The sequence below is a fragment of the Mytilus edulis genome, chromosome 9, assembly GCF_963676685.1.
Source record: "Mytilus edulis chromosome 9, xbMytEdul2.2, whole genome shotgun sequence".
Lineage (NCBI taxonomy): Eukaryota > Metazoa > Mollusca > Bivalvia > Mytilida > Mytilidae > Mytilus > Mytilus edulis.
In genome coordinates this window covers 63,596,784-63,621,213 of record NC_092352.1, presented here as the reverse complement: position 1 = coordinate 63,621,213, position 24,430 = coordinate 63,596,784, and the positions used below count along the sequence as shown (strand labels likewise).

Below are 24,430 nucleotides of genomic sequence, written 5' to 3'. Positions count from 1 at the left end.
ACTGTCAAATAAAAGTCAATTTATCCAAAAAAATCGGAAAAAATGAAAATGAAAATTATTTAAAAAATTTCCTCAAGAATACTGTATTTAGGTCATCTATAGCTATTATGTCAAAAAAAATTTATCCACAGACTGAACCTAAACTTAAACCAAAGACTGAACCAGATGCTGCTGTCGCAGACACCAACATCTAGGATTGCTATGTCTCCCTTTTGCAGGCTCAACAAAAACGTTTACAAAGAAATGCCTTAAAATTTAAAATCAACACTGAACTTGTTTGTGCTGACCACTTATACCCCGTCAGATTTTGTCTTATTGTTATAATTTAAGGAACTTACGGGGGACAAACACAAAGTAATGTAAAAGCTATGATAGCCAGCTGGTGAGCTTAAAAGAGGGATGAAAGATACCAAAGGGACAGTCAAACTCATAAATCTAAAACAAACTGACAACACCATGACTAAAAAGGAAAAAGAAGAACAGAAAAACAATAGTAAACATGACACAACATAGAAAACTAAAGAATAAACAACACAAACCCCACCAAAAACTAGGGGTGATCTCAGGTGCTCCGGCAGATCCTGCTCCACATGTGGCATCCGTCGTGTTGGTTATGTGATTACAAAATTTTAATCCGGTAAATAGTCTAATTCGGTAGGTCACATTCATGAAAGGGAAGGGAATTGTAGTTACGTTGTAAAGAACATATCCGATATCATTTGTGAAACGGTTATTTCATAACGGTCAACCAACTCGTGATGGCTTAAAGGTAAACTAATAGTAACATTTCTCTTACACTGAATTTCTACCCTATGTTTTCATTGAAATTCTAAGAAACATTTCTTTATATTTTCAAATTACTTATTCAACGATAACAAGTCTTTCTATGGTAGTCAGAAAAAGCAGGCCAAAATATGGCAACCATCTAATAACAAAAGTGACTAATAAATAGAATAAACTCTACCCACCTCTTCTAATCTGGTGAAGCTGGAACACCAAACCCATCAATAATATGGCCAACATAAAGCTTGGAAACAATCCACCATAGAATCTTATAAACTGCAATATGTGAAAATAAGTTAATATAAAGCATAAAACATTAGGGGTATACACTGAGTACAAGATACAAAAATATGATTTTTTTTGTTTGTTAAATCATTAATGAAAGTGAAATAATGAAATAGCAATTTTGATCAATTGTGTCAAAATGAGGTAAGAAACATCGCTGATGATGAGTTATTCACTTACAATAATAATAATTCAACCTCACTGAATCTGTATTCATGTGACATTCACTTTAACCCCTTAGCCATAGAGATGGGTTACTTATTTGCAAGTGAATAATTCGACCTGATTGATTCTGTATTCATGTGAACTTCAATTTAACCCCTTAGCTTGAGATGGATAACACATGAATTGTATGTGTAAAGTTATTTATAAGAAAAGAATGTCAACATTGAAATGAAACAAAGGTAAATCATTTGATTGACTGATTCGATCTACAAAAAATTGTTCTTATACAGGTAAAAACGATGATAACAATTATTTTTCATCTATAATATATCTTAAATAGACCTAGAAAAATCCAACAGCACGTGTTTGTTTCATCTATCTATAACTATATTTATGTTTACATCGCTTATATGGTCATCGGATGACTTTAGAGGTCAAGACGCTAATTAATTAGATGGCGTCTAGACTAAATAACACACGACACGAAGCTACATATTTTCATGCCCGTGCCCTGTGAATTGTTTATTTTAGACCTTTAGTACTTTGGATAAACGTTTTTTAATTATTATAACTCAAATTGATTAAAATCGGTGGACATGAATTTAACAGCTAGTGCCACTTTAAGAAATATAAGTCCGATATTCATGTTCTGATAAACATTGGGTAGAAATACCGTGAAATTAAGTACACACGAATTCATCAACAATAACAAAAATTGTGAAAATAAGTGCTCAGGAAATAAAGTACATATACTGTACTGACAGAGGTTTCGGAAGGACAAGGGTAAAACTTAATACCCCCTACAGGGAGGCATAAAACTATTGTATACGACTTTATACGACTTCATACCATTTCATTCATTTCTCTTTAATTTAAAACAATAACTAAAGAACCAGTGAAATAGTTCTCCTTTTTATGCAAATTCTTTTGAAATTTCTTGACAATACACTTAAGCATACAAGCAAGTATTGCACTAATTTTTAGGATCCCAAAAATACATCTCACCTGAAATTAGGAGACACTTATTTCATGCACCATAATGATATTTTATCAGATATTTTTTTCTTTGTTTTTACGAAAAAAATTGCACCTAATCACATAGACTGCAAAACTCAGGCAGTGTAATGGGTTTATCAATTAAATTTCTATGGACTCTATAGAAAATACTACAATATGTAATGTGTAATTCCTAATAAAATGTTGAACCTCTTTTTGAAGTGAAATGGCAGGTAAGAATGTCTTGTTTCTTTATATATATAGGAATTAAACCTTTGTTTTGATGGAAAATGAATGTCAACTTAAAGGAATAGCGGGAGATACAAGCACATGTACACCACATATATAAAAGAAATTCACTAGGCAGAGTATAAATCTATTGAGAAAAGTATTTAAACTTGAGGAAATAAACATTTGCTGTTATGGATAGATTGACCAATTATGCCTGATTAAATAACATGGAAAATAATGCGATCAAACCATAATGTAATTAGATAGAACACCACCTGATATATTGAGACCAATTAACAACAACTGCTTGATTGAATACTGAATATTATTAGGGTTTAACATGAACAGATTAACATATTTTAATCTGTGTTTATCCAGTTGTTCAATAACTGTGATTTAATTTTCCCCCGTTGTGGAAACATCAATAAATTCGATGTAATGACTGACAAGGTTTTCAATTTCATTAAAAATATACCTCGACTTTTACAAAAGAGATAACTCACAAATTTCTTAAAAGGACGGAATAAAGTTTGTTCTGAGGTATGTATGAATTAAACATACTTTAGTTAAATGTTAGATTTAAATCTAATGATATTCTTTTGACTTGGTTTAAAATATCTTTACACTTTTAAATGATTAATTGTGTTTATAGAACTGTAAAAAAAATCTCTAAATTAACAAGTGTTAAAATCTAGGTAAAGTAGGTTTTGATTTTTTAAAATACATATCTTTCTACCATTGTATATAAGTATATTGTTACATTATGCAGTAGCTTTTAAAATACCTATCATTTATTTTTTTAACACATTTTACAAAAAAAAAATGTAAATAGTTTCAAGTTCCTGTGTCTGACCTGCAATTGCTGCTCTCAGTGTAAAATTGTAATATTGACTATAGAAAGTAAGTATATACATGAAATAAAAAAAAATTAAACTTTTTCTTTGCATACTATTTCTCAATCTTGAAGATAAGCTTTTTTTAAAGATTTTCAAATTAATTGTGTTAGAAAACCCAACAAATTCTCATTCTCTATGATCTATTCATATACTACAAATAAACAGAGCTTGGGTTTATTCTAATCTTAAACTTTCTCCCGCCAATTAAAATGTTGTTTTTCTTGATCCTATGTTGTACTGTTACAAAACTGTCCATGGTAAGGGAAGAGTATCAGCAAACATGTTTAATATAGATGAGACACTGGATTTTCTTGTTTGAATTGTTTAACAATGCATAGTCATTTTGGGACCCTTTATAGCTTGCGGTTTGTTGTGAGCTAAGGCTCTGTGTTGAGGCCAACATATAATACTTTACTTTTCACAAATTGTGTCTTGGATAGAGAGTTATCTAATGGTACTCATGCCACATCTTTTACCAGGTAATATCTATTAACCCTACTACATTCTGTATGTAACTGTCCAAGTCAGGATTCTGTTATTCAGTGGTTGTCATTTGTTGCTGTATATCATATTTGTTTTTAGTTTATTGTTTTTCAAGTTAATCAGGCAGTTAGTTTTCTTGAATAGATTTCGTACACATATCATTATGGGACCTTTCATAGCTAACTATGTGGTGTGGATTTTCATAATTGTTGAAGGTCTAACTGTGATCTATACTTGTGAATTTTTTAATAATTTTCATTTGGTCTCTGGTGGGGAGTTGTCTCCTTGTCAATCATAACAATTTTTTCTTTTCTTTTATATATCTTTTCTTTTTTTTAAGTTCTTCATTAGTCAAAATTCTATCAAGGATGTCATGAAACTAGAGGCTCCAAGGAGCCTGTGTCGCTCACCTGATATTTTTATTTACAATTGATGCATGAAATAATGCAACCTAATGTTTAGCAGTTGTCATTTGTTGATATGGTTCATAAGTGTTTCTCGTTTCTTTTTTTTTTTTATATAGATTAGATCGTTGGTTTTCCCGTTTGAATGGCTTTTTATAGCTTGCTGATCGATGTGATCCAAGGTTTTGTGTTGAAGACCCTACTTTGACCTATAATGGTTTATAAATTGTGACTTGTATGGAGAGCTGTCTCATTGGCACTCATACCACATCTTCTTATATCTAACCATTATACAGTTGCTTTAGTTTCAGAGATACAAGCCAAAATATGCTTTTTACCCCCTAAGTTCTATTATTATCCATGTCAGCCATGCTGGTTGGCAGGCAGGGTCATCAGACACATGTTTTAAACTCAAAACCCTAATGATGGTTGTGGCCTTTGTTTCAGAGGAGGATATTTTTGTAAAAGATAAAAAAAAATGTTACAAATTGACTTTAAAGGGCCATAACTCCTTGAAGGGTCAAATTGACTATTTTGGCCATGTATTCAAAATAATAACCAAAACTGCAAAATTTCCTTAAAATTACCAATTCAAGGGGCAGAAACCCAACAACAGGTTTACTGATTCATCTAAAAATTTCAGGGCAGATAAATATTAACATGCTAAACAATTTTACTCAGTTTCAGATTAGCTCTTAATGCTTTAGTTTCAGAGAAATAAGCCAAAAACTGCATTTCATCCATATGTTCAATTTTAACCATGGCCGCCATGTTGAATGGCAGGCTGATTCATTGGACACATTTTTAAAACTAGATACCCTAATGATGATTGTTGCCAAGTTTGGTTGAATTTGTTAGAGTAATTTTAGAGAAGATTTTTGTAAAAGATTACAAAATATTACGAAAAATTGTTAAAATTGACTTTAAAGGGCAATAACTCATTATGGGGTCAATTGACCATTTAGGTCATGTCGACTATTTTTCGATCTTACTTTGCTGAACATTATTGCTGTTTACAGTTTATCTCTTTCTATAATAACATTATAGATAATAACCCAAAACTGCAAAATGTCCTTAAAATTACCAATTCAAGGGGGAGTAACCCAACAATGGGTTGTCTGATTCATCTTAAAATTTCAGGGCAGATAGATCTTAACATTATGAACATTTTTACCTAAGTGATGAGAAAAGCTCACTTGGCCCTTCGAGCCAGATAAGCTTAAAAGGCAACAATACAATTTTGGGGGGGACCAATGAAGAAATGTATAAAATATTCATGCCTAAATTATAACAATTTTGACAAGTATTGAATGAAGAAATGCCTGGATTTTTTTTTTATGTTTGTTTGTTACCGACAGAGCTTGGCTTTCTATTTTCCATTGTGATATTATGTTTTATAGAAATTATAAACTTCATTATATTATTTAACTTGATTTTAGATAGAATCATAAACTTCGTCAAAAGAAGTGGAAGTTGTCATTTAGAACATTGTAGAGTGTTTTTTTTAAAACTTTTGACCTATGCTGTCAATGAAGATGATGCAGTGACTTATTCTATAATGAATTTTGGGAGTTGTCATTGAGAATTCTATAATAAATTTTGGGAGTTGTCATTGAGAATTCTATAATGACTTTTGGAATAATGTTGTAATGGGAGTTTCCGTTTAGACAGGGATTTTTACCTTTTGGGATTAATAGTAATTGAGCTTATTGTCCTTCCCTACTCCAATATCACCTTGTGCAGTTGCTCCATAATTCTCATATCACCGCTTTGAGACGCGAGTAGGCATTATCAGTGACGTCACAATGTCTGAGGAGAAATATTAACCATGTCACAATGTGTGAGGAGACGTTGTCAAGGTTGCTTTCATCAAGCCTAAAACTGTCTAGGGTAGGAGGAAAAAATCAGTAATAAAACAATAAACAGATAATCAGGTTTTCTTTGCATAGATATCGTAAAATATCAGCTGCTCAACACAATGTAAAGCTTTTTAGCTTGTTCGCTGCGCTCAACAGCCAAAAAAGTTCACATTATGACTTGCGGCAGATATTTTTTTATATCAATATGTAGAAAACCTGATAATCTATATTGAAGTGAGTCATTGAGGACAATATATTGACTTCTATGAAGATTTAGCATTGATTTTGGAGATTGTTCTTAGAAGAGGTTATTTTTTACTCAAGTGAGTTGTCACTTAAGATACAACAGTGAATATTTGGAATGTTCATTGAGAACACAAGCCTTTAAGGGTAGTTGCTTAAAATTCCCAATAAACGTTTAGGATTTGTGGTTGAAAATGCTTACATATTGACTTTTTGAAGTGTTCACCCTTGGTGGATGCGTACTTGCAGATATCTTTGCAAACTGCTAATAATAATATATTGCTTTCTGCGAACTTTGAGAGCTTTAATTGAGATTAAATTATATCTCATCTGGTTAGTTGTCACTGAAAAGGTCAGAACTGTCATTGAGGACATAAAGCATTCTACAAGTTTTTCAGAGTTTCCATTGATCACATTAGAGCTGTTATTAAGGAAATAGAGCATTCTACAAGTTTTCAGAGTTTTCATTGATCACATTTGAGCTGTTATTGGGGACATAGAGTTTTCTTCAAGTTCTCAGAGTTTGATCACATTAGAGCTGTCATTGAGGACATTGAGCATTCTGCAAGTTTTCAGAGTTTCCATTGATCACATCAGAACTGTCATTGAGGACATAAAGCATTCTACAAGTTTTCAGAATTTCCATTGATCACATCAGAGCTGTCATTGAAGACATTGAGCATTTTACAAGTTTTCAGTGTTTCCATTGATCACATTTGAGCTGTTATTGGGGACATAGAGCTTTCTACAAGTTTTCAAAGTTTCTATTGATCACATTAGAGCTGTCATTAAGGAAATAGAGCTTTCTACAAGTTTTCAGATTTTTCATTGATCACATCAGAGCTGTCATTGAAGACATTGAGCATTCTACAAGTTTTTAGAGTTTCCATTGATCACATTTGAGCTGTTATTGAGGACATAGAGCTTTATACAAGTTTTCAGAGCTTCTATTGATAACATTAGAGCTGTCATTAAGGAAATAGAGCATTCTACAAGTTTTCAGTGTTTCCATTGATCACATTTGAGCTGTTATTGGGGACATAGAGCTTTCTACAAGTTTTCAAAGTTTCCATTGATCACATTAGAGCTGTCAGAAAGGACATAGAGCATTCTACAAATTTTCATAGTTTCCATTGATCACATCAGAACTGTCATTGAGGACATAGAGTATTCTACAAGTTTTCAAAGTTTCCATTGATCACATTATAGTCTTATTTGAGTTGTCAAAGAAAAAAAATGCAGTAAATTTAGGAAATTGTATCTGAAGTTGTTGTAGTGAATTAGGAAATTGTATCTGAAGTTGTTGTAGTGAATTAGGAAATTGTATCTGAAGTTGTTGTAGTGAATTAGGAAATTGTATCTGAAGTTGTTGTAGTGAATTAGGAAATTGTATCTGAAGTTGTTGTAGTGAATTAGGAAATTGTATCTGAAGTTGTTGTAGTGAATTTTGAGATCTGTTATGTTCTACTGTGGATTTATTATTATTCCTTGGATACCAATTTTCGTTGATTTCGTGGGTACCGGGAAACCACGAATTTAAATATTCAACGAATTGCAAATTTTCTAAAGAAATATATGCATACTTTGTCAAAACCACGAAATTAAATATCCACGAAAATGTGAAAGTTTTCCTCAAACCACGAAAATTGGTACCCACGATAAATAAATGAATCCACAGTATTAACTTTTGAGTTTTTTGACTCATATCTTAATATATTGCAATGACTGATGTAGTGCACAGCAGCATTTGAGTGCTTATCTCAAGTTTTGATGCTGTCTGTTGAGCTTTTTTTTTAATCTATGAACAAACCTTATTGTGTGCTATCTAAAAATGGGAGGAAATCTAGGCAGAAAACTGTTGACTTTATATGTTTCTCTCATCAGGTAATTTTCCACTGACCAGTATATAAGAAGAAAGACAATAAAATCTCTATACAAATATATTATGTTAAACAACAGTACGTGATATACAAAGCAGTGCTGGCTAATCTTTATTAACATTTTACATGTACTTAATTGTAATATGCTCAGGATATAAAGACATTTTAAACCTTTTGATCTTTATAAATAAACATGCATTGATAAATCATATTTAAACAATTATACTTGTCAAGCATAATAAAGAGTGTATCCTTAGGGGGTATTTTCTTTATTCTAAAGTACTCAATACATTTAAACAACTATAACAGAAAATTGTTTTAAACATTCATACCCAGTTATGTTATCAATTTACAGATAATCTCAAAATAATACCAAGGTCATATCTCTTTTAATGAATCGATACCAAAAGCATTCATATTTATAGTCCCTTTAATTTAACATATCAGGTACATGTAAAACATTTTAACAGAAGCAATTTTTGTATACCTGATTTATTTAATCTGTCTCTGTCTCACTGATGGAAATCATCTAATGTCTACTTATTTTCAATGAAACTTTTTACATATGATTTATAAAAATGGTTTTGCATATAATACCTTAGCATGATTTGACAGATTATAAACTATCATTTCAATATTTTACAAACATACTTCAAGCGGTCTGGAAATATCTGGGTTAATCATTCAATTTGACTATTTGCCATGACAGGGTATATGAGTCCATCTTCCATTTGAACATAAATGAATATAAAAGTTGTCTATAAAATTGAAATCAGGCCACTCCAGTATAATAATTGTTTATTTTTTGTTATTTAGGCTCATATTCCCTGTCAGTGCCCTACATCCACTATGCCTGATGGCTCAAGAGATATTCAACACTGACAGGGAAAATAAGACTGTATATCCCCTGTGTAGATCCTAAATAAATGTATACCAACAATAGAGTCTGAGCTTTTCCCTAGTTGAAGGCCAAACGCCTATATTTGCTCACATTCTCTTCATTTTAACTTTCATGGATTGTTGTTCATTGGCCATCATACAACTTCTAATTATTTCTATATGTAGTGGGATGTATGAAACTTTAAATATAACATGTTGAGTCTCCTATATAAGATTTCAGTGGGTGGTATATTATTAGTTACATGGTGTGTTAGTGGCCTACCGGTAATACGATATATATATTGGGTCAGTGAATTTAATATTGGGTGGAGCAAATAAGCGGTTTAGATATGCAGCCCTTCTATGTTTTATCCATATTTTCAAGCAAACAGGAAAAATGGATATTTAAAAAAATATACAACTGTCCTTTCAGTCAATTTTTTTGCATCATATTTCCACATTTCCCTTCAACCATACAAATACAAACATTTCTGTTGATGGTTTACATGTACATTTACTCATTCAGAAATGAATACAATTGCATTATATTGTTGTAAATCCTCGAGTCAAGTTGACCCTTGGTAAAAATTCACAATCTTACATTACATTTGAAATTTAATTTAATTTAAAAAGGAAATTCACATCTGAAATTATAAATTGGAGTTTTTATAATTAAAAAATGTGGCACCTGGGAACACAAAAAAAAGAAAGAAAGAAAAAAGACAAGGAAAAGGAAATGAAAATAAGAAGTCCATGCTAAAAGTGCTTGTGTTTTTTGTGGAATTAGCTATAACAAGAAGCTTGATCTAAAATCACAATAGTAAGTAAATGTTATTCATCAAGTTTAAATGTATAAAATATATATGTTTAACACAGAAATTTAACTGAATATTTCAACATGGGCATATTTTTGTAACCATTTATAAATCAATCCAAATTCTTCTCACAAAGACAAATATTGATCTTCAAGCAAATTTCAAGTAAAGTAACTATACCACTTATTGATCAAATTTAAATTACTTAAACAATAATCTTCATTGCCCTTTAATGGAAGTATGATGCATGGTATTATAGATATGACCATAATAAATCTGGTAAAGAAACAACAAAGTGCAAACAGCAATCTTACAATACAAAAAAATACTATGTTGTTCTGACTAACTTTTTGGAATATTTTATGCGACATCAGTTCAAATCCTGCAATACTCCATTTATTCTTATCTAAACTTTCTAAAACTGACTTGTCCGACTTTGAAAAAACTTTCACTGCTCCAGACATTATCTCTTATTTAAGTTAATTATAAAAAAAGTTCTGACAAAGTTTCATAAAATTTACCAGCAATGAAGGTTGAACAAACTAGATATCATTGAGATGGGAGCCATCTCTATGGGCCCCGCTGTGAATAATGTGCATTAAAAAATTGTATCTTTACCATAGGACATGGGTTTGTCAACTGAAATCCAAGTTTTTGACCTTGATCTTTGACCTAGGAAGTTGTAAATAAATTATGACACACCCTTTGGTGTTGGTTTATTAACATGTCAAGTATAAACTTTGAAATGATAACGGTTCTCAAGATATAGAGCGGACACAATCTTTACCATAAGACATGGGGTTGTCAACTGAAACCGAAGTTTTTGACCTTGACCTTTGACCTAGGAAGTTGCACATAAATTATGACCCACCCTTTGGTGTTGGTTTATATACATGTCAAGTATAAACTTTGAAATGATAACAGTTCTCAAGAGCGGACACGATCTTTACCATAAGACATGGGGTTGTCAACTGAAACCAAAGTTTTTGACCTTGAACTTTGCCCTAGGCAGTCGTTCATAAATTATTACACACCCTCTGGTGTTGGTTCATATACATGTCAAGTATAAACTTTGAAATCATAACGGTTCTCAAGATATAGAGCGGACACGATCTTCACCACAGGACAAAGGGTTGTCAACTGAAACCAAAGTTTTTTTACCTTGACCTTTGACCTAGGAAGTTGTACATACATCATGACACTCCCTCTGGTGGTGGTTAATAAACATGTAAAGTATAAAGTATGAAATCATAATGGTTCTCTAGATATGGAGCGGACAAAAAGTGTTACGGACGGACGGACAGACTGATCACTATAGGGCGACCCGCCTTTGGCGGGGCCCTAATTAATTGATGTGTAACAAACTTATACCCCAGGATGTATCTTTTTGTTAACCAAAAACAACTAAGTCAATTTATCAGTATAATATGGAACAAGGAATGAGTAGTCAAATTGACAAAAAAAACCAATTTTTGTTTGAGTGTGCTTTCATGCTTATTTTACAATCTATCAAGAACCATAACTCCTGAAAATCTTCAATATCAAACTTGACCTCCTTTTTTTTCATCATATTATTATTAATTAAGTCTCGAAAGGCAAATTGGATTTAGATTTGGTCAAATGGAAATGAATGGGTCTTGAACCTTGGTCCCTTACAAAATTTCAAATATTTGTGGAGGTTCATTCACCCTGAAACCATGTCTAGCTATTATCTATACAGTACCAAGGACCATAATTCTGGGGGAAAAAAGTGAACATTTAAGAATTAGAACTGAATCAGTATTCAGCTAGAATATTTCTTAATCTAAATCTGAAATGATGTTAAGAAAGCTTACAATACATAGCCCTGAAGACAAAAAGTAATTCCAAGTATAATTTCATAAAAGTACAATGACCAAAATCATCTCATAGTCCAATACAAAGTTTTTTGTCCTTTATGTTGACAGTCATATCAGATGTATCATTATTATATAAAACAAACTGTAGAAGATTATAAGTGACATTTTGTTTTGTTGTACACTGTTGTTAAACTTTATTTTGTTTGAACAGCAGGGATAAATAGTGATAATTTTGGTCACAAAAGAACAAACAGTTTACTACTACACATTAATTTACAATAAATATCTATATACTAGAAGCATTTATTTAGAATCTGACAATCCTTTTATTAGAACAGCTCTTGGAGTCTATGTGATTATAGAATTTCTGTAAATTTTGTATTGATTATCATTTTTACTGTTTAAATTGTCTGTCTGTGTCAGTCTTGAAGATACCAGGGGTAATAGGTAAAAGACTAAAATTTACATTATAAATATGTTGTGCTGTTATGTCACCACCACTGTCCCAGGTTGAGGGTTGAGCGCTCACATACATTTTTACCACTGCCACATTTTTTATATACCTGTCCCAAACCAGGAGCCTGCAATTCAGTATAGTTTTTATAAGTTCATAAAGAAAACTTAACCTTTATTGGCTAGTACTTAGTTATAAATCCCTAAGCTCCGAAAACATTCTAATTCATTAAATGGTAGGGTATTGTACAGGCAATGGAAATATAATTTATACTCTGCTGGACTAAAATTTTTATAACTTTCCACTTTTGTCTGGACTTTGAGCAGCCACAGTATTGTTGGAATATTATCTGTTTTCCACTGATTTGAACGTCAGGACACATTGGCAGGGAGCATAGTCTTTCTGTGGAGGATGAAGGGTTCAACAGAGAAATGTCTATCTATCACAGGCATCAAATTCTCATCTAAAATATTTGTTTATCCCTCACTGCTTAGTTTCCTTTGATTGGTGTTGGGAGTTCTCACTCTATGGTATATAATGCACCCAAAAACATGACAGAAATTTAGCTTTGTAGGTTTTTCTATGGTACAGTCCATAACATTCTGGTCATTATTGTTCATCTATTTTACGCCACACATAAACTTTTTCTGTTTTTCTTGCACTGTCCGATGAAGTTTTTCATGACAAAATTGTTTCCTTTTCTCACAATTTACATGGGTAATCATTGTTTTCTTATTTGAAACTTGGTGCCTCTTGTAACCATTAAACTGTAGCTGCCACCTGATTGTCCTAGAACAAACAGGCTTTAATGTCTGATCATTAAATGCATCAGTAATTTCAGTTTGTTACTGGTCTGAACATAGCAGTTGCTGAAGCCTTCAATTATCCTTAAGATCAATCTTACTCTTTCAGCCACTTCTTCCATTCTTTTCCTCTGATCAACGCTTGCTAAACCTCTTTGCAAATTTGTTTACAGATCTCCTATTCCTGCCTAGCAATTTCCCTATCTTATGCCTAGAATAACCTTGTTCTGATAATCCTACAAATATTTTTTCTCCTCTGGTGTCATGTCTTTCCCATGGGGTGCCATCTTTAAATTAGACCAATTATGTGTTTATTTACATCAGTGTAACTTAAATGACAGAATATAAATATTTGCTTCAAGGCGGCACTGTCAGTAATGACTTTAACTATATAAATAAAGAAGACAACTCTAAGAAAAGCATTCAATATGGTAAAAACTCAGTGGAAAATTGACCATCTATGCATTGGCCATTGTTGTTTATATCCAAGCACAAAAAGATGCTTTTGAAAGTTTTGATCTTTTAACAATAAGTATCTTTATATCACAGTTTAGTGAACCTGAAATCACTTTGGAATAGCTAATTATATCTCTAAACATGAATTTTCATTGAAGACTTTTTATTTTTCGCCATTTTTGCTGTTTCCATGTTTTTCATGAAACAAAATTACCTATGTTCTCATAAATAAGGTACCAAACTCATATTTTTCAGAAATGACACAAATGATCCCAAACTTCCATCATATTTCAATGCTGCAGGTGTCCATCTGTGGAGATTAATATTGTCATACAGCTGTGAGAAGACGAAATAACTTTAAGTTGACTTTCTTGGAAGGCCTGCTACAGGGTTAATTACGATAACAGAAACACCATATTGTAGATAATATAATGTCAAATTACAACATAACAAGTTTCAGTAAAAAAGGCAACCACATCAAAGTTCACAACCTGGTGTCATTTCTCAAAACAAGATTGAGGTACTTTGTGTTTTATTAAAGTATGTATTAGGATTTTTGTTCAGATAAATTAATGCCTGTATACAACCTGTGTACAACCATTTTGAAAATTTCAAAGTCAGAGTGTACATCTACATATCACAGATAACAATTCTATAAAGTTTCATTTCCACTCATAGCAGCAGGTTCCATTATCACTGAACTTTTATACATTTTTGTTTAGCAGCTGAAGCACACCTCCAGGTGCAGGATTCCCTCACTGTATTGAAGACCCATTGGTGGCCTTTGGCTGTTTTCTGCTCTTTGGTCAGGTTATTGTCTCTTTAACACATTCCCCATTTCTATTTTCAATTTTAACATTTCTAACTATAAGTATCATCCAGTTAAAATTGGATCATTTTTTTAGGTTCCACATATTTGCTGTTTCCATGGCAATGGCAAACCTTTTAGAATTCTATTAAACAATAATGTCAAGGCTTGGTGGTTCTTGTCATGCATATACCAGTACCCAAAATAAATTCATAAAAACATTATAGAGGTAATAATATAAGCTAATTTACATTTTCAGACGGCCATCTTTCACAAGATACTGAAGAAAATACAGACAATATGAAGAAATAAATGAAACGTATTGGTAAAGTTTTCAATCAAAATGGACAAAAAGGCACTTTCTTACCACACCAAAGTTCAAGATTGGACTCAACTTTATAGACTTACTGCTGATGGAAAGATCTATAAAGATACTAAAGAGATTACATACTTATCACAACAGAAAATACAGGAAATTGATTCATGGCGAAACAATGTTCACAAAAAATTGACTAAAAAGAAATCTGCTGGCAAACAATCAAATATCGCGACATTCTCATCTCCAAAACAAATTAGCTATGGATCTTCTCAGGTGATATGTAAAAGTGCAACTAATTATAAACATAACAAAGATACTGATGTGTTTTCTGTGTCAAACCATTTAGCAGAAACTTCATCACATTATGCTTTTATGAGGAAAGATATTTACAATGCAAACAAAAAGCGATCAATACCACAATCAACAAAATCTATTTTAAATGGAACTGCTACTGAAGTATCTAAAAAAATTGACAAAGTTATTCAATTCGAAAACAGTGTTGATAGGAAAAACAGTAGTCAAGGTAGCAACAATAAACTTGAGGGTGATGTCATATCTGACAGCATTTCTGACAGTATAAGTCTAGCTTCTACAAGCACTATGACTGAATGTGGTAAAGTTATACAGGTGAAAGATAAAATAATGATCTCAGTTCGATCAGTGTCCAATAATTTGTTGAATGTCATTTCCATAGATGATTGTAAGATGGCATTAGGGAAGAATTCTTGTGTTTATAATGCAGACGGAACTAAATCACAAACAAGTGATTATAAAGCAGCCAGTAGTGCAGTTGACTCTTTTGATGTACAGAAACCAGAAAAGAGATCAATGACTGCCGAGAGTAGAAAAACATCTTCATATTATGCATCAACTAAGCCATCTGGAATTTCTACCCGAGAATCCAAACCAGATAGAAAAGCAAGAGTAACAAAAGCTATTGACACAATGGTCAATGACAGGAAAGTGATGAACAATATGGACAGAAATTTTGATGCTAGGATAGCTCCTGCTGGGAGGTTAGTTCTAAACAAAAATGAAGGAGGATACATGTTTAAACGACTTCATAGTGCCCTTCGGAAACATGTAGATAATATTCTGTCTGTTCAGGCTCACCGCAGGCTTCCTAAACAATTCAGTGGAATGGAAGACCAATTTTCTTCATATATTCAACAAATTACAAGTTCTATGCAGAAAAATGATCAAATTCCTGATCCAAGTACATTCAATAAGGATTTTGAACATACAAGTTCAAATGAAAAAGAATTAAAAGGACAATTGACAATATTTGAAGAGGAAGAAAACATTGTTAAAGATGAAAATGTGCCTAAAATTCAAGTTTCTTGTAACAAACAGTTAAACGAGCAGATAGGGAAAGAAAATAATGTGGTTTGTTTGGGCAATGACCAAGCATCTAACCAATCAAATTTAGACCCAGTCAAATGTAATTTGACAGGCGAAATTGTAAATGTACAAGACAAAGTTAGAGCAAACTGTGGTAGTTCTAGTAGTGAGAGTTTGTCTCCATCTGTTTCAATACATAATTTGTCAGTCGAACGTTGAAGATCATGAAGGGTTGTTATATATATAAATATATATATTATTAACTCAATTTGCATTAAATGTTTGATTGACTCTTCAAGATTGTTTACAGTGTTGTATTTTTTATCATTTCTCAAAACTCCTGTCACACCCCTCAATTCATGTATTTAAAAAAACAAAACAGAAGCTGTTACAAAGAGAAGACTAAGGTAATCAAATTTATTCCAACAAATCTTTCATAAGAATATAAAATAGTATATCATTTTATAATACAACTGTTTGATTTCTAGAAATATGGGGGATTGATTTAAGGTACTACATGTACTGTTCAGATTCTGGAAAGTTGGGATGATTCAAATAGAAGTGCAATAACTAATTAACTATTTTTGGAAGAAACTAGAAAAACAAATAGGATGTAAATTTAAGCTATACAAGGTTTACTTTTTGTAAATATAGACAATGTGATTTCCCTTAGGAACTCCCAATATACAGCTAAAACTGTGTCACTTTTTCTATGAAGTTTCATAAAGAAATATATCCCTGGAAAGCTGATTTTATAACACACTAATATTTTATTATGTATACAGATAAATCCTGTAAGACAGATTTTTACACCTCACAATTCTTATATACACCAAATACAATTGATTTAATACTTATAATGCAATAAGTAATGGTAATTGAAAAACATACCAAAACTGTCAGATTGACAAATCAGGATCAAATTAAAAAAACAAAAATAAATAAAATTTTGTATGGTTCAGAAATGGAAAGAACAAAATCAATTTAAGTATCACTTTTCACTACTAAAAGGTCTACTACTCAACAATACTAAAAGCTAAAGTCATGAAAATCAAAAATTACTTTCATTTAGTCACAGGATATCTAAATTTGAAAAAAAATTGTCAAAGCAATTTCAAGTTTTTGCACAGACAATGCTCAAAGCATCACTATTTGCTTCATATAGGTCTACAAAATCAACAATAATAAATGCTAGTTGTACATGATGTCTCACATAATGGGATGAAAGTTGCAAGTGAGACAAAAATGTCTTATCTGGATTAATCCAAAGAACTGTAAAGTTTGGTGTAGCCTAGATCTTTAATCATTTAAGTATCAAGACTCAGAATATTGCCATATTTTTGTGTTAAGTTCAACATGATATTTATTCTCTATCATATTGGCTATCTCATGTTTAATTGAGAATTTGTGTCAACAAAGAAGCCAGGTGCCTTTCTATTTAAGAACTAATTTAAATAAAAAAACATCTGGGTGACAACGCCAGGTAGTATATAACACTTACCTGGCCCAGACTTTCTGTAGGCGATGCTATAATTTTTAACTGATAGGAACAAGTTGGATCTATATAAATTCTTAGCTCTACACTTTCATTAGTATCCTCCATTGGTGATGCTAGACTCTGTAGTTTTATAGACAGGTTTCCGATTTCATTTACCCTGAATGTGTAAACAACATACAACTACTGTTGGTTTCTAATCATAGTATCGTTGTCTGATAATAAAAGGTTTTTAGTTGTTGTACACAAGATAATTTATGACGATTTCTGTAAATTCAGAAATTATTGCAATGTTTTTATTATTGCGAAAAATGCGACAGGGTTATAGTCGTAATAATTAAAACTCGCATTTTGTAAACTTTTTTATGAATTAAACAGGATTTTTCTCAATATTGCAAGGAAATAAAATTGCATCTTAGTCTAAAATGACAAAATCGCAATAATAAACGCAATAATTTCTGAATTTACAGTATCTTATAAAATACTTGGAATCAATTACCAAAAGAAAGAGTTGTTTTATTACACATCATAATAAAAGTGCTGGAATGAATTCAATGATGGGCTCTCATGTCTTAAGGGCATACAATACAGGTAATTTTTGATCAAATGGTTACTATTCTTTATGACAATTTGCTTCAACAATATATTTTTTTTCAATTCAAATATGTTATAAAAATATAACTTTATGTGCTATTCTAAAAGATAAATGGGGTCAAAATTTGGAACACTTGTAAAAATTCAGTTCCTTGGAAATTCTAATTTGATATAAAAAAATAATTTGTAAAAAATCTTTCCAATTAAATTTCATGATCTAGAATAAACAAGAGTGTGTCCAAAGTACACGGATGCCCCACTCGTACTATCACTTTTCATGTTCAATGGACCATGAAATTGGGTAAAAAATCTAATTTGGCATTAAAATTATAAAGATCATATCATATGGAACATGTGTACTAAGTTTCAAGTTGATTGGACTTCAACTTCATCAAAAACTACCTTGACCAAAAACTTTAACCTGAAACTCCCACTTTCATTTATTATGTTCAGTGGACCGTGAAATTAGGATCAAAAGACTAATTTGGCTTTAAAATTAAAAAGATCACATCATAAGCAACAAGTGTACTAAGTTTCAAGTTGATTGGACTTCAGCTTCATCAAAAACTACCTTGACCAAAAATTTTAACCTGAAACTCCCACTTTCATTTTCTATGTTCAGTGGATGGCGAAATTGGGGTCAAAAGTCTAATTTGGCTTAAAATAAGAAAGATCGTATCATAAGCAACAAGTGTACTAAGTTTCAAGTTGATTGGACTTCAGCTTCATCAAAAACTACCTTGACCAAAAACTTTAACCTGAAACTCCCACTTTCATTTTCTATGTTCAGTGGATGGTGAAATTGGGGTCAAAAGTCTAATTTGGCTTTAAAATTAGAAAGATCATATCATAAGCAACCAGTGTACTAAGTTTCAAGTTGATTGGACTTCAGCTTCATCAAAAACTACCTTGACCAAAAACTTTAACCTGAAACTCCCACTTTCATTTTCTATGTTCAGTGGACTGTGAAATTGGGGTCAAAAGTCTAATTTGGCTTTAAAATTAGAAAGATCATATCATAAGCAACCAGTGTACTAAGTTTCAAGTTGATTGGACTTCAGCTTCATCAAAAACTACCTTGACCAAAAACTTTAACCTGAAACTCCCACTTTCATTTTCTATGTTCAGTGGACCGTGAAATTGGGGTCAAAAGTCTAATTTGGCTTTAAAATCATATCATAAGCAACAAGTGTACTAAGTTTCAAGATGATTGGACTTCAGCTTCATCGAAAACTACTTTGACCAAAAACTTTAACCTGGACGGACGGACAGACGACCGGAAGCACAGACGGACGAACGGAGCCACAGACAAGAAAACATAATGCCCCTCTACTATCGTAGGTGGGGCATAAAAAGTGTGGAAAACTGATTATTTGATTGAATTTTCGAAGTCCAAGTACCATAACTCAGCACAAAATCATCAGGTCGGAACAAAATTCAAACTTAAACTTTAAATTGTCATGATAAAACTGTATTGTTGTCGCTTTGACATATTCACCATTTCCTTTCTCAATTTTATACAAGTAATTAAATCAATATCGTCAAGAATGACAAAAAAAAGTGGGGAAAGTGCGGAAAACTCACCATTTAAGTGAATTTTCTAAGTCAAAGGACCCTAACTCTGCACAAAATCATCAGACCGGGGTATTTTGAACCCCTTTTTTTTAAAAAAGTGAACCCTGGCCCTGGGTCATTGTATTTTGACCCTGGGGTCATTTTTCCAATATGGTATTTTGAACCCCACCTTGGAAAATTGACCCCCCCCCCTGTTTTAGATAAATAGTATTGCAGATTATCTAATTTACAATTTGTTTTTTAATTGGATATTCTAGTAGGGGGTTCAATATACTACAAGGGGTCAAAATACCATGGCTAAGTGAAATTTTCAAAACATCCTTCCAAGCTTTTAAAATACATACAAACAACTTATTGGAGTATCATAACTATGTAAAGGAGCTAGAATAGCTAGAATTTTGAAATTGGAGATGTAAAAAGGGGCGGGAGAATATATCTTGGCAGGGGGTCAAAATACCATGGTTACACTTCCAATTCCAAAATTCTAGCTACTATATAACTTCTTTACATAGTTATTATACTCTAAAAAGTAGTTTTAAAAAAGATATTTTGAAAATTTTACTTTGCCATGGTATTTTGCCCCCCCCCCCCCTCCTTTTGCCATGGTATATTGAAACTCCTACTATAGACCTTTAATTTCAAAAATGCTAGCTGTTATAACTACTTTACATAGTCATTATACTCCAATAAATAGTTTGTATGTATTTTACTTGCACCAAAAATATTTTGGAAAATTTCATTTAGCCATGGTGGTTTTAAACATTGCGGTATAATTTCAGAGCAATTAAAATACTTGTACACAAGTTATTATCCTGAAACTAGAAAAATGCTTGTTTTGGGCCCCTTTTGGGCCCCTTATTCCTAAACGGTTGGGACCATCATCCCCAAAATTGATCCTAACCTTCCTTTTGTGGTATTGAACCTTCTGAAAAAATTTCATAAAGATCTATTAACTTAAACTAAAGTTATTATCTGGAAACCAATGTGTCTTCGGACGACATCATACCATTATACGATCCCAAATTTGTTTTGGGGTCACATAAAAATTGTTAAAATTTACTATAAAGGGCAATAACATGCTCAACATTATTGCTATTTACAGTTTATCTTTATCCAGAATAATATTCAAGACAATAACCAAAAACTGCAAAATTTCCTCAGAATTACCAATTCAGGGGCAGCTACCCAACAACGGGTTGTCCAATTTGTCTGTAAATTTTAGGGCAGGTAGATGTTGACTTGATAAACAATTTTAGGCCTAGTCAGATTTGCTCTTAATGCTTAAGTTTCAGAAATTAATCCAAATCTATATTTTACCCCCTATGTTCGATTCTAGCCATGGCGGCCATCTTGGTTGGTTGGCAGGGTCATCAGACACATTTCTAAAAATAGATACCCCACTGATTATTGTGGCCATGTTTTGGTAAATTTGACCCAATAGTTTCAGAGGGGAATGACAGACCCATAGTGATGAGAAAAGCTATGTGGAAAACTTATTTGCCAGACTGACGGATGGACAGACAGATGGAGTGAAAACCTAAAGTCCCCTATGATTTCATCCCCTGCAACTTTTTCGGTGCCGGACTAACTAGAATGTCAATAGAATACATTATGTTTTATCAAAATCTTACAAACAAAAATAATAGCCAAATAACACACCATGACATTTTACTATTGACAAATTATTTAAGCAATCAGCTTTGTTTTTATTTTCCTCAATTTACTTTAAGTTTCAAATAATTTCCATTTTTAGTTTCAAGAGTTGAGACATTGGCAACTTAGCCAGAAAGTTTCAATTAACCAGATCTTCTATTTTGTTTTTGAAGACTTATAATAATAATAACTGAGTAAAACCGATAAGTCTACAAACAAATTTTGGGAACTTCTAAATACAAAATGTAGCTACACCATTTGGCGTAACATATTAATCAAATCAAATCAAATCAAATCAAATATTTTTTGTCATATAAACTTTACAGTTTGTGACCAACATATATTAACACAATAAACACAATAAACATACATATTAAACATACACAATAGCAACAGCATCAAAATTTTTTTTTTTTAACAACAAACAAGTTGTTAAGAGTCCCCTGCCCTCAGTTCTAATGACTTTTTCAAGAAGGATCCTAACTTATTTGTTTGTAAAGGCGATGATGGATTTAGTAAATATTGAATTTTTTCTTCTTCATTTAAATTATTAAAGTTATTATTTTCAGTACATATGTGATGAAAAAAATAATTTCTTAGAGTTTTATTATACTCACAATAGAGTAAAAAATGTTTCTCATCCTCTAGTATTTTACATTTATGGCAAAGTCGTTCCTCTCTTGGGATTTTAAAATATCTCCCCTTTTCAATCAAAAGGGAGTGATCACTTATTCTAAATTTAGTGATTAATCTCCTTATCTGAAAATTAGATGTATTAAGATAAGATTCTAGTTTGTAATCTTTTTTAATTTTTTTATAAAGAAAAAATTTACTTTTATCATCAATGTTTTGAAATTTATTTTGAATTAAATCTTCATATCTATTTTTCATTTTTAACTTTATATCGTTTTTTATTTTATTTACATCTTTTATGTCCTTACAAGTAGAAAGAATATTAAGGTCAACATTAGTCTCTTTAACAATATTTTTTGCATATGTATACCATGAGTAAGTTCCTGTCAAATCTAGAGACTGTGCTAGAGAAAAAGCTTCCTTTATCAATGGATTAATATTATTATTATATAGTCTAGCTAAATATAAAAGGGTTTGCGTTTTAATAAAACATTCGATAGGCGCGTTTTAATAAAACATTCGATAGGCAATCTCCCTAATTCAGCTCTTGCTCCTAAATTGGATGCATTTTTTCTTATTCCTAGAGTAGATTTACAAAATTTAAGATGCATATTTTCAATGGGGGTTTTGTCTATAAAATCAAGTTGATTAATTTCTTTTCCTGAAGATAAGGCTCTGTTATTGGCTCGATGAAAAGAAATATATGTATCCAAATATGTTACTTCTGAATTATAGGTCATAATTGGTTTTACTAAAGAATCAAAAAGATTATTTGCTACTTTTATAGGTAGATTATTCAATGATTTAGTATAGGATTTTATTGCAAAAAATACTTTTTTTGCCTTTTTTGTCAACTCTAAAGTACTTTGTGATAAATTTCCATTACATTTTATCAACATTCCCAAAAATGAATATTCTGTTACACTCTCTATGGCTTTATTCTCATAGTAAAAATGTGATGTTTCACTTTTATGTTTTGACTGACTAAAAATCATGGATTTAGTTTTGTTTGTATTCAAAGAGAGTTGCCATTTGTTACAATATAATTTAACATTATTCAAACTGTTTTGAAGACCCTCTTTTGATTCTGACAGGATTAAAAGATCATCTGCAAAAAGGAGGCATCCCACCTTACTATTTATAAGCTTAAGGGGACTTGAATCATTTCCCTCAAAAATTTTTACAATATCATTTATAAAGACATAAAATAAAGTGGGGCTTAGTGTGTCTCCTTGTTTAACCCCTCTAGCAATATTAAAATATTCTGATACATAATCTTTATATTTTAAAGATGATTTAGCATTTAAGTATTGTTGTTTTAAAACTCTATAAAAAGACCTGGCAACTCCCATTTTACATAATTTATAAAGTAAAGCAGTTCTCCATACTGAATCAAAAGCCTTTTTCAGATCTATGAAGCAGGCATCAATCTTTTTTTTCTCTTTATGTTAATATTTATTTATCAAGGACTTTAATAAAAAGATGCTATCAGCTGTTCTGTGATTTTCTCTAAAACCAAACTGACAATCACTTAATTGTTTGTCAACAATCTTAATTAGTCTATTATTCAATATGGCATTAAAAATTTTTGGTAGATTACTTATAAGAGAAATTCCTCTGTCTCGGTTATTGTATAGAAAGGTATATACTATGAAAATTAGAGCGAGGGGCTTTGCCCCAAGCTCTTATTTTCATAGTATATACCTTTCTATACAATATCCAATTTAGCACATATTTACAACTTGAGTAATCCTGTAATTAGTCTATTGATATGTTTTGGCTGACTGGATGAAGCTCATTTACGTAGTTTTGTAAATCAACTCACTATAATATCATTGTAAAAATGGGATTTCAAAAGGCCCTTGACTTTAGAATGTAAAGAAGGTAGCTGCTGGTGTAAGTATGTTTATTGATATGAACGAAGCGTTGTTTTACTATACATGTACTTATTTACATGGTAAGATGACAAAATGAATTGACCAAGAGCAGACAATTCTTAAATTGCAGTGAAAGCTTTACATTCTTGAAAACATTTTTTTTATTTCACATAAAACCTAAAACTATCACAAACAGTTGGATCCCCCTCCCACATCTTTGGTTGAAACACCTTTTAAAAATGGCTGGATCTGCCCCTGGTATGTACCCATAGGTAGTCTAGTGGATAGTTTATATGCATGAAATATTTGTCACTGGACATTAGGCAACCAATTATCGACCAATTTATGACTAAATATATCAAATTGCTTTATTAATAATTTCCCTTCAAAAGATTCATGGTTGACTCTTTTTGTGTACAAAGTAATTGCATGGAAGATAAAGGATTACACATTTTAGATTGAGTTGTACTTTAATCAAGGTATAAAGCAATTATTATTACTCTTTATTTAAATGAAAGAAACTTTTTTAATTGTCAAAACAAAATTTAGATCAAAAGATTGATTAGTAGGATGTTAAAAAACTGTTTGAAAACTAATTACAAACTATTTAGTTAAATTTGGAACACTTCATTTATTTCAAAATAGCCAGTAGCAATTTTTGTTCT

The 24,430-nt window shown here is 31.6% G+C and overlaps 2 protein-coding genes across 4 annotated transcripts in view; one reads left to right on the top strand and one right to left on the bottom strand.

Moving 5' to 3' along the window:
• The window catches only part of LOC139488795 (GPI inositol-deacylase-like), a 137,277-nt gene that overhangs the window by 38,293 nt on the left and 74,554 nt on the right, over nt 1-24,430 (bottom strand). Inside the window, exons 20-21 of the mRNA XM_071274714.1 lie at nt 17,440-17,593; nt 969-1,059 (exon numbers count right to left, since the gene is read on the bottom strand). Coding sequence (XP_071130815.1) covers nt 969-1,059; nt 17,440-17,593 — 245 coding nt within the window. The remainder of the gene's footprint in view (nt 1-968; nt 1,060-17,439; nt 17,594-24,430) is intronic.
• On the top strand, nt 2,330-16,236 carry LOC139488796 (uncharacterized). 3 transcript variants are annotated; one of them, XM_071274715.1, is made up of 2 exons: nt 2,330-3,000; nt 14,538-16,236. In XM_071274715.1, exon 2 carries the CDS (start codon nt 14,622-14,624, stop codon nt 16,155-16,157), a length of 1,536 nt encoding a protein of 511 aa, XP_071130816.1. In that variant the 5' UTR covers nt 2,330-3,000; nt 14,538-14,621; the 3' UTR covers nt 16,158-16,236. The 3 variants fall into 3 exon arrangements, 2 of the variants coding, with proteins under 2 accessions (XP_071130816.1, XP_071130817.1); XR_011656083.1 differs by lacking the exon at nt 14,538-16,236 and adding an exon at nt 13,726-13,864 and having other exon boundaries at nt 2,868-3,000; XM_071274716.1 differs by lacking the exon at nt 2,330-3,000 and adding an exon at nt 13,849-13,990.